This window comes from Oreochromis aureus, linkage group 12 (assembly GCF_013358895.1).
Source record: "Oreochromis aureus strain Israel breed Guangdong linkage group 12, ZZ_aureus, whole genome shotgun sequence".
In the NCBI taxonomy this organism is placed as follows: domain Eukaryota; kingdom Metazoa; phylum Chordata; class Actinopteri; order Cichliformes; family Cichlidae; genus Oreochromis; species Oreochromis aureus.
In genome coordinates, this window is record NC_052953.1 from 6,941,314 (window position 1) to 6,956,060 (window position 14,747).

Consider the following 14,747-nt stretch of genomic DNA (forward strand, 5'->3'; position numbering starts at 1 on the left):
ACAAGCGTTTTTGTTCTGCCCCGATTACATTTTATGTGTTAATAAGAAAAATAAGTAGCCATGGGAATTGTATTTCTATGGCTAATGCAGAGATGTGGCAAAAAAAAAGGAAAAGAAAAAGAGAAAAGGATAAGAGAGAGAGTGAGAGAACCAGAAGAGAAATATATATTCTATATTAATACACAGATTAAACCTGAATGCTGAAGCTCTTTAAAAACCACTTGGGTTCAGATACATTTGGTTGTATTTATCGTTATCTGATGCTTTAGTTTTGGATGCTAATACAGGCAGAAATCTGCTCTATCAGATATTGTTAAGTCAAAGTGGTGATTAAATGTACAGTTCTTCAGCTTGAAATTTATAAGCAGAAATCAGATCTGTATTACATTTAGTACCCACATTATATCAACTGGCATGAACAAATATCTAACAATTCCACAGTTAATGTGATTTTCACACAACCATTTAAAAAAGCCATTTGTTTCACACCTGGAATATTCTTACAGCATCCTACAGATTCTCAGGGTCCTCCACCCCATGCTTGTCATACATGTCATATTACGATTTTTATCTGTGCGTTACGGGACAGTGTCAACATGGCAACCTCCAATATTAAACATCAACAGATCTTCCCCAGGTGCCTCCGGGCGATGGTTGCCTTAAGCCGGCGGAAGTAGCGTGAAGTCATATAAAGTATAACATTATTGAAGCATATCATCAATAAGCAGTGAATAATCTCAACATTCTATTGTGTGTGCAACTGAAATGCGTTGCAATATATTAATCATTACAATAACAAAGTGCTGGGGAGGGTTTTCAGACACGACTCATTGTTGCTGTGATGTAACATGAAGCTGGAACTACTCATGACTCAGCAGCCTTCTGAAGGCTCGAGAGATAAAGCATGAAAAAAAGGGAAAGTGGGGAAAGCATTTTCTTTTCTCCCTTAAAGTCTGCAGAAATCACTCTGGACTGAATCTAAAATCTCAAACACCCTTTGGTCTTTAATGTATCTGCCCATTAATAGAATTCTAGATGCAGATGCAGCTGTTGTACAATAAAAATGTGCTGCTCCAACTGTATCTGGTTCTGCAGACACAAGAACATGAATGTGGTACCCATACTGTTGAAAGCATTGCAAATGTAAGCACACTGTGCTTACAAGTCATGTTCTTCCACACCATACTGGGAAAAGAATTCTTTTATGGGACTTTGTTTCCTAGTTCAGGGAATGATACTCTAGCATCTTAGCATCTTTGAAGTTAAAACCAAAGCAGCCTTTGTGCTTTAAAGTATATATATGTGCTGATTTTATTTTTTTCTCTTTGTGAAATGATCGCTTATCTCAGAATCTGGATCACCGTTGACTCGATATTTCTGCATTTGTCTTGGAGCTAAAAAAGAAGATTTTCTACTGAGTGGTTGAATGCACTGCATCCCATTAGTTTGTTATTCATACATAAAGTGTAATGTGATAGAGCCTTAAAGGGTTTGAAAAATGACTGACTTTGATATAGTTTTCAAACTCGATGGGCTTAAATGGACTATGCAAATAATGCATATCTGCACACTATGATCCTGTGCAGGTTGTAGGATATTCAACATCTTGTAAACTACACGCGTTTAGAGAAATAAACAGCATTTAGTGTGCTTCAGTAAAGAGGCAGGAAACAGGAACTTCTTTTAGACATTTTTTTTATTAAAATTATTATTAAATAAATAGCAAATAACATAATAAATAACTAAATAAAACATACAAACAACAACAACAACAACAGTGTCAGTATCATTTAACTGGCCTATAGTAGTGACAGTTTTCCTTGACAAAATTAAACATGTAAAACATTCAATTTGCCCGCAGGCCTATAATGCCGTTAGAGAAAAGTTCAAGTTTTTCTTAAAATCAAGTTTCAATTTCTTGTCAGTATTCACAGTTCCTTGATTCTTTCGAGTGTTGTCTCATTTCTTGCTAATAGTCCTGCTCGGCTTTGAGCGAGACTTGTTAGCCGGCGCATGGAGCTCCTTTCCCGGCTACACCGCGCAGGGCGCACCGCTCTTCTCCAAAAGCTACTCAGGATCAGCTCCAGCTCGGTTCGGGTTTGGACCCAGTAGCCCTGTGTCGGGCAGTTTACAGTGAAACCAGTCCTGATAGTTTTAGTTGTCGCTGCCCAGCCTGTGGTAGACCAGCAGTGCCACCATGCTTTTCCCGGCGCTCTGCTCGAAGGACCGGCTGGTGTCTGTCTCTTGGCCGGGCTGGGAGCAGGTGGGCTTCGGGATTATCTGCTCATTGGATGATCCGCCGTCCTCACAGCTGCTCGGTGTGGCTGACATCAGTTCGGGTTTGGCGCACAGGTCTGAGAGCTGGCGAGCCTGCTCCTCCGCTGACTGGAAGGAGAAACCCTGGTAGTCGCCGATCGCGCTCTCCGTGTTTCCCAGCGCCGTCTCTGTGCAAGGATCTTCGGTGTAGATCTGCCACAGCACCACAAGGCACAGGATGACCAGCCAGCGCTTGGCCTGGCTTTTCTCTGGAGGAGGAAGGTGCATGCGGACTTTAGCGGGGTACATAACCCGGGTGCAGCGCTTCTTCGGCCGGATGGGCACGTAGGAGCGCACGGCGGTTGCCTGAGCCGATATCCGCTCGAAGGTAAAAACCTCCGGCTCCGTGCTTCGGCTCGTCATCCTGCATGAGGCGAATCTCTCCGGCTCAACAGTCAGAGTCGTGCTGTTTGACCGTGTGTACATTTTCTCGTAGTTTTGAGTCGCTTTCTCTAGGTTTTGACTGTTTCGTTTGCTCGTAGCTTGCTGCAAGTCAGATATACTCCAGGCACCCAAGAACTCGAATTTATACGTTCACCCAGGTTATTTAACCACGCCTTTCCAAGCCAACCAAGCCGCCCTGTATTGCACAAGTGAGAAAAAAACCTTTTGAAATTTTTTTTTATGTCGTATGTGCCAAAGCTCTGACCGAGCAGGCTGCGGATGGAAGCTGAATCATCAGGGTTTGGTAGAATGACTACATTCTACACTCCCCACATTAAAAGACTATTCAGTATTTGAACCAATCAAATGAGCGAATTTAATCTTAATTGTATTAAAATCACTTAAAATTATAATATGAATATAATGCTAAATATAAATGTTGATGATTTAATTTGCGGATTTTTTAAAAATTGGTTTAACGATAGACCATTAAGCTGTCATATAGTGTTGTCAGATATAAAATAAAAAGGGTTTTTTTTCCCCCAGAATTAAAAAAAATCCCATATTTTCATCAACAAGGTCACACATTTTTGGTTGTTGGACACTTTATAAAAATATAACCTTCACATGGTATTCACATGATATCCTGAAATCTTTGGGGAGAGCCACAAGGTTTCAGTTTACTCTAAACACTTTACGCTCTACAGTATGTTGTCAGCAACATGCGACAGTTATACTAGTGGAAGCTTCCTTCAAATAAACATGAGGATGTTATTGTTATTGAGCACTCAAACTCAAACCTGAAAAAGGGGAATGAATGGCTGAATGTGAAAATGTGAGGTGGGGGGGGGGCAGACTAAGGGGGAAAAAAACACTCTTGCAAATGCAACTTCCTTCCCACACCTTGAGTGACACACACATTTCATGCCAAAGAGTGAAAACATATCCTGCTGTGTTTAAAAGTAAACTGTAATTTACGTTACGTAAATGCCACTTCTCTAACCTATACTTTCAAATAAAAATAAAAAATGATTCACGTTCAGTCAGACAGTTCTTTTTTTTTTCCTTAGGAAATCCTCCAATTCCCAAATTACAGTGTTACAGCTAAATTACTTCTCCAAATGCTGACCCAGAAACAGTGAGGCTAACTTCAGTAACTTTGCTGTGGCAGCTTATTTGCATGCAGAAGAACAAAGTTTCATACAAACTCAAAGTGAACAAATAACAACAAATACAAAGATTTTGGCATTTTGTTCTGTTTAGTTCCAGCTTAAATTTAAATTCAGCTGAAATCTGAATGTGACAGAAAGGAAAACCAGAGAGAGGCCACGAACTCGGTTTGTGATCACTGTATTCACACATAATAATCACAAGTGTGAGCAAAAATTATTGTCTGTTGCTTTGCGTAATGCTATGCCTATCATGCAGTTCACATGAACAAAAATAAATACAAACAAATACAAATATGTAGCCAAAGAGTCTGCCAACACAGGACAGAGTACACAAACGTGAAATACAAAGGCCAGCATGCTTTTTGTTCTCGCTCTGCACACTAGTTACATAGCGTTGTGCACTCCCCAAACTGGCCGGCTGGTGGGAGTGCACACGGGCTTTTTTAGGCCAAGTCAAACGTCCACAGTAGCCTTCTGCTTGTGCAGACACTCCAAGCTTATGTTGATGTCTTAACGTAGGCCTTGGTTTCCAGCAGACTACTGCAGGCAAACCAGGGAGAGTGATTAGCAAACACAAATCTGCTGTGTTAGGCTCATCTTGCTGGCATCAATCTCTGAAGTAATCACACTACAAGTCTGGATATTAATACTACTAGCAGATATATTCTGTTTTTTCTTATGGCCAGTTCATTAGGTACACATGCTCAATTGTTTGTTAATGCAAATATTTAATCAGCCTATCATATCACATTTACCACATAGACATGGTGAAGACAACCTGCTGAACTGCTTGTCTACTGGAATTTTCACATACAACCATATCTTCGGTTTACAGAAAATGGCTCATAAAAGAGAAAATATACAGTTTTTGTGGGAGGAAGAGAATGGCCAGACTGCTTCCACCTTATAAGAGGCAGCAGTAATTGAAATTTTATCCAATTCAGGATCAAAGGGAGGCTGGAGCTTATCCCAGCTGCCATAGGCTGAGAGCGAGGGTACACCGGGTCACCAGTCTGTCCCAGAGCTGACACAGAGTGACAGGCAACCATTCATGTTCACATTCACACCTATAGGCAGTTTAGGATAACCAGTTAACCTAACCCCACTGATGGCATGTCTTTTGACTGTGAGAGGAAGCCAGAGTATCAGAGAACCCACGCAAACATGGGGAGAACATGCAAACTCCACTATTGCCACTTGCTGTGAGGCAACAGTGCAATCCACCAGTGCCACTGACATAACAATTTGCACAATATTGCTAAAATTAGAAACACCCTGAAAAATCCTCTTTTGTTCCAAGACACTGCAGTGAGAGTACTAACTGGATATAGAAAGCATATTTCTACCATGTTAGTTTCTCTTCATTGGCTCCCTGTTAAATTCAGAATTGCACTTAAAATCATTCTTCTCACATACAAGACAGCGATCATCATATCATATCAAGGACCTTTTCATAATAACAGAGCACTTTCTTCTCAGATTGCAGATTGATTTGTATTGAATGGGAGGCAGACACCCTCTCTACTTTTAAGATTAAGCTTAAAACTTTCCTTTTTAATGAAAGCATATGGTATGGGTTGGTTCCCCTGCTGGAGGCTTTGCGTTTCTTCTTCAGTGATTTCTTTTCGACCCTTCCTGAGCCTGGTTCTGCTGAGTTTTTCGTTTGCCCTGTTGCCAAGTGCTTGCTTATAGGGGGTCATCTCATTGTTGGGGTTTCCTTCTAATGTTGTAAGGTCTTTAACTGACACTGTGAAGTGTTATGATGTGACTATAGTTGTGAATTGGCACTAGATAAATACAGTTGAATTGAAATGGAACTGATTAAAATCTCTTATACAGTTAAGGTATGCAGAAGACAATCTCTGAATGCACAACATGTTGAACCTTGAAGCAGACGGGCTACAGCAGCAGAAGACCACACTCCTGTTAGCTAAGAACAGGAAACTGAGGCTGCAGTTTGAATGAAGCCCCAGTTTCCAAAACTCAAGATTCAGCCTACCTTGTACCAACAGTTCAGGCTGCTTGGGGGTGCAACATGTGGAGCCCTTTAGTACCAGTTAAGCATTGTTTAAATACCGCAGCCTATTGTTGACCATGTCCACCTCTTTAATATCACAGTGAACCCATATTCAGGTGGCTGATTTCAGCAGGATAACATGCTATGACAGGAAGCTCAAATCATGTATAATTGGTTCCTTGAACATAACAAAGAGTTCACTCTACTCAAATACAGTGTACACAATAATCAGATCTCAATCCATTAGAACAACTTTGGAATATAGAGCAACGGGATATTTCCATAATGTGCAACTGATAAATCTGCAGTAACTATGTGAAGCAGTCTTATCAATATGGACCAAAATCTTTGAGGAATGTTTCCAGCACGTTATGATCTATGTCACAAAGAGTTAAGGTAGTTCTAAAGGCAAAAGACAACCAACCCGGTACTAACAAGTCATCCAAATCAGCTTCATTTGCACATTTCATTCAGGGTTTTTCAAGAAGGTCAAAAAAATAAACAAATGCTTGGTTTTTGAGTCAAAGTGTAATGTATAAAACTGTCTTAAATGGTCAATAGAAACTGTAAAAAAAAAAATCAAAGAAAAGATTTTTCTTTCTTTTTTTCCTGTTCCTCTACATGCATAACTCATGCCTTTTCAAATGAAAACTGTGTATATTTACGCCCTTTGTAAAGTCAGCAGTTCTCTGGAAGTGGATTGCATCAACCTGCAGTTTCACTGCCAGATTATCTTTTAGCATAGCTGATCTGCCCTGCAGGGAGTTCCACTTTCTTTCACAATCTAATCCAGAAAGACTCAGCTTCACAAAAAGTAAGGGTTTGTAAAATTCAAATGTGAGCTGTTTATTTTCTGTTTGTATTTTCAGATTTGGCTCCTTGTATTTGAAACCTGCAACAAAATCTTTCCTACACTCTGGTTGAGTCTCAGTATTTTAATTTAAAAACTCCTTTACTTCCTGCACACTTTCTGTTACAGAAGTTAGATGCTGATTTGTGCACAGACTGGGGCATTTAACATTAAACACCCTGTTTTATTAATAAATTAAGGGAGAGTTTATATTTATAACGTGTAAACTTAGCTCTAATGCAGCTTTGAAAATGTGTCTTGACCTCAAGGCTAAATCTGTTCTTCTGTTTTCAGGCTTTTCACCAGACTTTTCAACCTACCCGTAGATTAACCACCGGCTGATGAAGGGCTTCAGCATCTTTGGAAACTGAAATAGAATAGACACTACAAACAAAGGGTATGTTCAACCACCAAAATGCTGCTGCAAACTACCTCATAGGATGATTAGCCTGGTGTGTTCAATCAATGAAACACCATCAAAAGTTGTGCTTCAGCATAAAAAATAAATAAATAAATAAAAACTTTGCTCATCGTCTTCCACAGAACAGTTTTAGATGAGCTTTAGCTATTCAGAACAACTACCGTATAAACACTTGGCATTCACAGCCTAGCTTACAGTTGGCAATCCATTTCTTGCCAAAAGTGTTTAATGAGGCTTTGTTCACGGCTCTGTGCAGGACAGCTTTTCTACACAAAACCAAAAGTAGCTTGAAAGGCAAAGGGGGGACTTGTTCTTACTAACTGGCACTATCAAAATGATGCCAAATTAGCAATTAGCAACGCTTGCTTACACTTTAGGATAACTTTGAAACGTAATAAGACATATCACAAAGAGGCTATAATCGCGTGTGTATAGACCTGACCGGGTTTTTGAGGAAGAGTACAGCTTTCTAAGCAAATAGTGGTAAATGGGTCATGAGATCTACAATAGCAGATTTTTACACCAAATGCAACTAGTGCCACATTTATCTGGGCTTGGAACCAGCAGGGGTTGTACAGTAACAAGACAGTGAAAGCTGAGCTGAAAGTCAACAATAACAGGCAAAAGATGAAGAAAGTCAAAACGCGATGGAATCGTAGTCCTTTGCTATCTGGACTTTTCTCTTCTTTTCCCTTTTTACAGTGTGCAGCTGGATTTGAAACCACAATGTTTAGTAGAAAACCTAAAAGTGTGTCTGAGGTACTTCAAAGCACACAGAAGCACATGCATTCATTTAGCATTTTTCACACAGGTACTTCAGGGTCATTTCACTCAGGGAGGTGAGGTTGACAATTCAAGGAGACAATCTCTTTGACATATGATAATAATCATTGTTTGGAGGTTTCTTATTGTTTACAGCTAAACCGCCAACCGTTTACAGGGGAAAAAAAGAAATCTCTACCTCCACCTACTCCCAAGTACAGCTGGCAAAGGACTGAGAGAGATGACTTCAGCCTTTGTTTCACACGGCTGGTTTGTGATATAATGCAGAGATTATCTTTTTCGAAAGAAACTGGATGATGAGGTTTACGTGCATGTTTCACAGGATTTAATGTTGCCTCAAAAATGAGGAAGAAACAAACTGACAACATAATGAAGTGAATAACAAGCAGTATTGTGCAACTTTACTCCCATCTGATGTGTGCTTATAGCTAGGACTGTCTGTGTGTATTGTTTGAGCAGTTTTGGATATAGTTTTAATATGACATTAGCAAACATCCATGGAGGATGTGCAAAAATACTTTAAATGGTGCAGATTTCTTTGCAGATTTCATTTTTATTTTCCTCATTTCCATCATTTTCTCCAGTCCACAGAGTCACAATAGGCATATTCATTCTTCTGCTACATTCGGAAGTAGTAGGTTAAAGCTGTGACACAGTTTGTGCCCCAAGTTGGAGTTTTGCTTTTGTACTTTTCTATTTTTATTCACTCTTTGGGTAGATGTAGAAACGTTTTCAGCCTTTTCCTGTTTTAAGATGCCCACTAACAATGCAAACACCACAAAAGGGTTGCTAAAGTATTACTCAAATGAGTCCTGCACAATTGTCCCTAACAGGGAATACAAAAAAGCTTTGTTTTTTTAATCTAACCCTTCTTGAATGTAACTCTAACTCTGGTTTTTCAAAATCACCTATTTTAATTAAATAACATTGGACAAAATTCCATTTTGTAGAAAAGATAGAAAGAAGAATTTGATTTACTTTCTGTCTCTGCTTTTAAATAAGCCAGAATACTCATTTTAAATGCCAAATCAAAATTTTCACGCCAGGGAATCATTACCACCAAAAATAAACAGAACCAACTGTAAAGCACCTAAACTTGTTTCTTACTGAGAAGTTTATAGATCTATTTTTACATTTTTTCTCTTTAATTTAACAGACGTGAACATTGCAGATGTGTGTAATCGTGAATAGTCAGACCACAGTGTGGTTACGATTAGGTTATCTCTTGCTTTTCACAATCTGACATCATAGTGATTTTTTTCTTGTTTTTTTTTATGGATTTCCTTGATGTTGTGTAACCTGCACATGCAAAGGAAGCCAATGGTGCCCTGTTACTTTGGCTATATCACTCATTGGCTTTATCTTATTTGAATTTGTCTGGCAGCCAAGATGCCTCTGCTGTGTTGTAGATAAAACAAAAGCAATGGAAAAACGTGTTATTATGTCTGCTCCCAAGCACACTAGGGCCACCTTTAAGTACCTGGAGGTTGCACAACACAAGAGGCCATGGATGTGTTCCTCAGCCAGAGGACTTAGTTTGTTGTACTTATATTTGTACATATATACATGCAATCTGTTGAACATGAGAGAGATTTCATCTAAAGTGGCTCCTTTTTTGTGCCTAGTTTCTACACAAGATGAAGAAATCATTGACACCACGTTTGACCAAGGATGTGAGTGGCTGCATCAGTGACAGACCTGACTGACTCTGCATATCTGAACAATGGTATGGACACAGGCACCAGCTGCTGGATCTGTAGGACCTGTAGCTGGATCCCCCACAAAACAGATACTTTAAACACTCGATGGCATGATAAAGCCAATGACCACAGAGGTAATCCCAGCCCAAGTGAGCATCGCTGAGGGGGTGCCAGTGTAAATGCGAATGTTGTTTCTGGCTGATGGTCACACAGAGCCAAGAATGTAGCCTATACTGACTTGTGTCAGCATAACCGCCAGTGTGACAAAGATGATAATTCCCAAGCTGTGATAGACAAAGAGAGGATGATGATCATTGTGATGGATAGACTGTCTGAAGCAAGAGACTGTTTAATGATAATCATGAAGTGGTCTAAACTTTTACTGAATATGATGCTGAAGATTCTTTGGCCTTCTAGCTCATTTAGTTGCAGAATTATTATAAAATTAATTTAGCATTGGACATTTTGTAACATTCACGATGGCAACTGCACAGACTTCTTGGATAATTGACTGTTTATACAAAGTAGGTTGATTCTGTTCATCTGGACGTAACATTTTTAATGGGAGAAACGTTTCACCGCTCATCTAAGTGACTTCTTGGAAACGTTTCTCCTATTGAAAACGCTACGTCCAGATGAACAGAATCAACTTTTTGGGATGTATTTACCTGGATGATTGAGCATGCATCAAGATCTTTATGCAAAACACTTTTCAAAACCCAATAATTTGCCAAAAGAAATCCAATAAAAGTAAAATAAAAACTTAAAATAATGAATATGACTATCAGGTTTCAGCATTGGCTCTGAGTATGTCAGGACTAAAGGGCATTTCTGTCTCTTTTAAGATGTTAACTAGCTTGCCATAACAGGCCAATAGTTGGTCCTCTAACTAATCTAACATGTCTAGGACAAACCTCAACCCCAATATTTATTGGATGTTAAAATAAGTGGCGAAAGTGAGAAGATTTTAGCAGCTAACCAGACCGAACAGGGAATGCAAAAGATACGTTTTTACAGTTAATCATCTAGGTCAAAATTCATATTTGATTGTGCCACCACTTCTCTACTGTGTCCTAGTGTAGACCATCACACTTTTAACTGATTTAATTATGTTGTTTCAAGAATGTTTACATGAGACATTTTAGATAGTGGCATCTTGGAAAAGACCATATTTAAATCTGGGTTAGAAACTTATGATAGATCCTGAAAAATTCTTTATGAACCATCTCACTCTTCTTTTATTTAAAAGGGAAACAGACTGCTATTTCATTTTTATCTTTTTATGTTTTTACTCCACTATATTAAGCCCATGTGCTTTAATAGAAGTACCTTGTCTTGCCTCGTCTTGCATACTGTCATTTTTTATTCCTGCTTTTGCAAACTGTGTGGGCAGGAAACTATTTGCACCTACACTCCCAACAACCGCATTAAAGCTTCCATTCATTACTGCCTGCACTTTCCACGTGCAGTATCAGCATACACGTGGCTGAAGCCAATTAATCATCACAGGTTCCCATCAGTATTACCTTGAAATGGCTGTAACTTCCTCTTCAAAGCTGAAAATATGTCTGGATTCTCTTCACGGTATTCCTTTCATTGCAATTATGCAGTCATCACCCACATAAAACAAAGCAAGACTGAAAGATATGTGAGAGTTGTTCAACTGTTAGTGAAACTGACAGTTGAACAACTCAAACATTTAGGTTTGTGGATTATCTGAGTTGTAAACACCTGCATATTTAGGGTCAAGATATCTTGGAAACACACAAAATATTGGAATGGACTTTACTGGATGTACGGAATGAATTCATACAGGAACTGCTGAATGGCACAGATAATGATATGGATTTTGATTGCGATATTTTCATACTTCAGTGCTCAAACATGTTCAAAATGCTTTTTGCATTTTTCTTCTGTCACATTTTCTCTCGGTTTCAGTCTCAGCAGACGTCTAAAGACTTGTTCTGTACACTTCCTGCATGTTTCAAATACTTACGTTTGATTCCTTTGCTTTTGTTCAACTATGATCTTTGGTCGGAAAAAATCAAAAGAACTTTATGCATCTTAGGCATCAAAAGCATTAGAAGCATCTGAAGCATTGATCTATGCGAAACTGAGAACACCATTAGCATTACGTCACGCCAACATATTTGTACTTACTGCAACCTAAACCTGATTCTGCACCTTCATTTTCCAGTCAGTCCCCAAAAATGTGACTATACTGGGATTAATATATAAGAGGAGCCTTTGCAAGAATTTACTGTTTTACCCCAGTCTTTGTGATTTAATGTTAGTTGGCTGAAAATGTATAAATATCTTTGGGAGTACAGATATCCACTTATAATTAAATTCTGCTGCAGGGTGTGCCTAGATTTTGTGCAATCAATTTAATTAGCAAGAGCCAGCAGAGACAGAGACAGCTGATGAACCCGAGTCCTTATTGCAAAACGCCTAGACACAAAGGCAAACACTCAGACAAGCAGTGGGAACCTTGACTGAATGTCTGGGTGAATGGAGGATAACATGGCTGGGAGATGTGTCACAAAGAGTTTCACCTTTTTCATCAGCAAGGTGTGAGATTCCTAAACACATTCATGCTCTCGGAATCTTTTGGAGCAGTCTTTGAAAAATACAGCATGTGATGAGGCAAGTCACTGGTCGTCTGATTAACTGTTCACGAACAGCAAAAATGACTGAAATTAGACGTCATACAGAAATATCTTGGTGGCCAGTGGGCTGGTCCGGCTCTCTGCCCCATACTCAGTTTTCTGTGTCTGTGGGTTGGTGGGTTTATCCGCAAAGGCAGATTATGTTTAAGAGACATGCAGATCTTAAAGGGTTTGAAAGTGTAGACTGAGACACCGATTGAGAAAAAGTGTTTATTTCTGACAACTCAGGTATTATGTCAGAGAAAATCCTGAAAAAACCGTGAACCCGAGCAGTTAGTTAGAATGGAAAAGTAAGATTAAAGTAACATCAAATTTGTTTGATAGGAACCACATGCAAGACCTGATCAAAAGTCTCCTGGACTCAACCCATACAACTCAACATTATTTCAATTTTGGCTGATCTCCCCTTCAAGGTCATCTTCTTGTGCACTGCTGAGCAGATCCCTCCATGGCTGCCGTTGTTTGTATCCTCTTTGAAAGTCCTGTTATTACCTCTTTCTTAGCTGTGATCTTTACATTAGGTGTTAGCATTGTTGTTAGAATTGAATTCAAAATCCTGCTCCTCACATACAAGGTCTTAAATAATCAGGCCCCATCTTAACTTAATGACCTTATACCACCATATCACCCCATTAGAGCACTTCGCTCTCACTCTGCAGGCTTACTTGTTGTTCCTAGAGTATTTAAAAGTAGAATGGGAGGCAGAGCCTTCAGTTTTCAGGCCCCTCTTCTGTGGAACCAGCTTCCAGTTTGGATTCAGGAGACAGACACTATCTCTACTTTCAAGATTAGGCTTAAAACTTTCCTTTTTGCTAAAGCATATAGTTAGGGCTGGACCAGGTGACCCTGAATCCTCCCTTAGCTATGCTGCAATAGACGTAGACTGCCGGGGGATTCCCATGATGCATGGAGTTTTTCCTTTCCAGTCACCTTTCTCACTCACTATGTGTTAATAGACCTCTCTGCATCGAATCATATCTGTTATTAATCTCTGTCTCTCTTCCACAGCATGTCTTATCCTGTCTTCCTTTTCTCACCCCAACCGCAGCAGATGGCCCCGCCCCTCCCTGAGCCTGGTTCTGCCGGAGGTTTCTTCCTGTTAAAAGGGAGTTTTTCCTTCCCACTGTCGCCAAAGTGCTTGCTCATAGGGGGTCATATGATTGTTGGGTTTTTCTCTGTATCTGTACAATACAAAGCGGCTTGAGGCGACTGTTGTTGTGATTTGACGCTATATAAATAAAATTGAATTGAATTGAATTGAATTGAATTGAATTGAATTGAATTGAATTGAATTGAGTTTAGTGCTAAAAACCATCTTCAGCATTAAGGTCTGAATGTGAAACACCAGGTCAGGAGAGGAGCCAGGATCATGACGGTTGTTTTTTGACATTTACAGGATTATGAACTTTAGATTCATCCTCTAGGATGCAACTGTCCACTTGGAGTTTTGCTATAACATCACTGAAGTGAGAACATTTAGCTGAAGCAGCCTGAAACCCTGTGCCGCCAACAAGAGTTCCCTTTCCTCCACCTCCAAAGCATGAAATTCAAGTTGAAGGATACGCTCGATGACACAGGTACATTTCAGAGTCACAAAGAGCAGGACTTCTATGCTATATGCTATATGCTTGTTCTGCTATACTGTGGATTGGTTTTGGTCAGGTGTGATGTCATTTCCTGTCTTTTCAGTAAATTAGTGTTTCATCAGTGACTGTTTTTGAAAAAAATGTCAAATAATTAAATGAACTGAAACATCAAGAACACCCTGGTCAAGAAATGTATGATTAAAAATCGTGAATGGTTGCTTACCTAATCCTTTTTGTTTTTTAAAGTGAATTTATTATCTCTAAATCAATGTTTCTCTATTCTTTCTCTGCGTCAGTATACAAGCCTAGTCACCAGTGTTCACAGATCAGTGATAAATAAATACAAACATACAGAAGTTCCTTTTTTCACAGTAAAAGTAAACTTGTCTTCTTTCATCATGACTTCTTAAGTCAAAGTTGTGTAATAGCTGTGTATGTGCAGTTTCATCACTGAAACCAACTCAGATATGAACGATTCTCAAGAACCAAATGATTCATAGAGCATCTAGGATTGATGGGTGGATGAAGGAAGAGCAAATGCTCAGACGCACAGCTTTTAAATACTCCGGGAAATCTGTCCAGATCTATGTGATCAATTACACTGAATAACTTTGCATACCAGGAACCCGAAAAGGCAACAAAGACAGACAAACTGGCAGAAACATGCAGCATTTCCAGCTAACACATAGCCCACAGCTAAATCTCATCCACCTGTGGATGCTTCACTCTGTCTTGTTGCATTTGCAGGCTACTAATAGTGTAAGTATTGTGATTTATGTTAGCAAACTGGTAACAGGATCAATATCTCAGTGAAAATTTAGGGACACTAAAACCAAAAACTACTAAGGG

General features: G+C 39.3%; 1 protein-coding gene and 1 long non-coding RNA gene across 3 annotated transcripts; one reads left to right on the forward strand and one right to left on the reverse strand.

Annotated features, from left to right (window-relative positions):
- Positions 1 to 1,684: 1,684 nt before the first annotated feature.
- ier3 (immediate early response 3) lies at positions 1,685 to 2,830 on the reverse strand. The gene has a single exon (XM_039620488.1). It carries the CDS (start codon positions 2,740 to 2,742, stop codon positions 2,155 to 2,157), a length of 588 nt encoding a protein of 195 aa, XP_039476422.1. The 5' UTR covers positions 2,743 to 2,830; the 3' UTR covers positions 1,685 to 2,154.
- Positions 2,831 to 6,636: 3,806 nt separating this feature from the next.
- LOC120442940 lies at positions 6,637 to 14,323 on the forward strand. 2 transcript variants are annotated; one of them, XR_005614991.1, is made up of 4 exons: positions 6,637 to 6,703; positions 7,034 to 7,136; positions 9,569 to 9,669; positions 13,709 to 14,323. It is a non-coding gene; the product is annotated as an uncharacterized LOC120442940 (long non-coding RNA). The 2 variants fall into 2 exon arrangements; XR_005614992.1 differs by lacking the exon at positions 13,709 to 14,323 and adding an exon at positions 12,637 to 12,912.
- Positions 14,324 to 14,747: the final 424 nt, after the last annotated feature.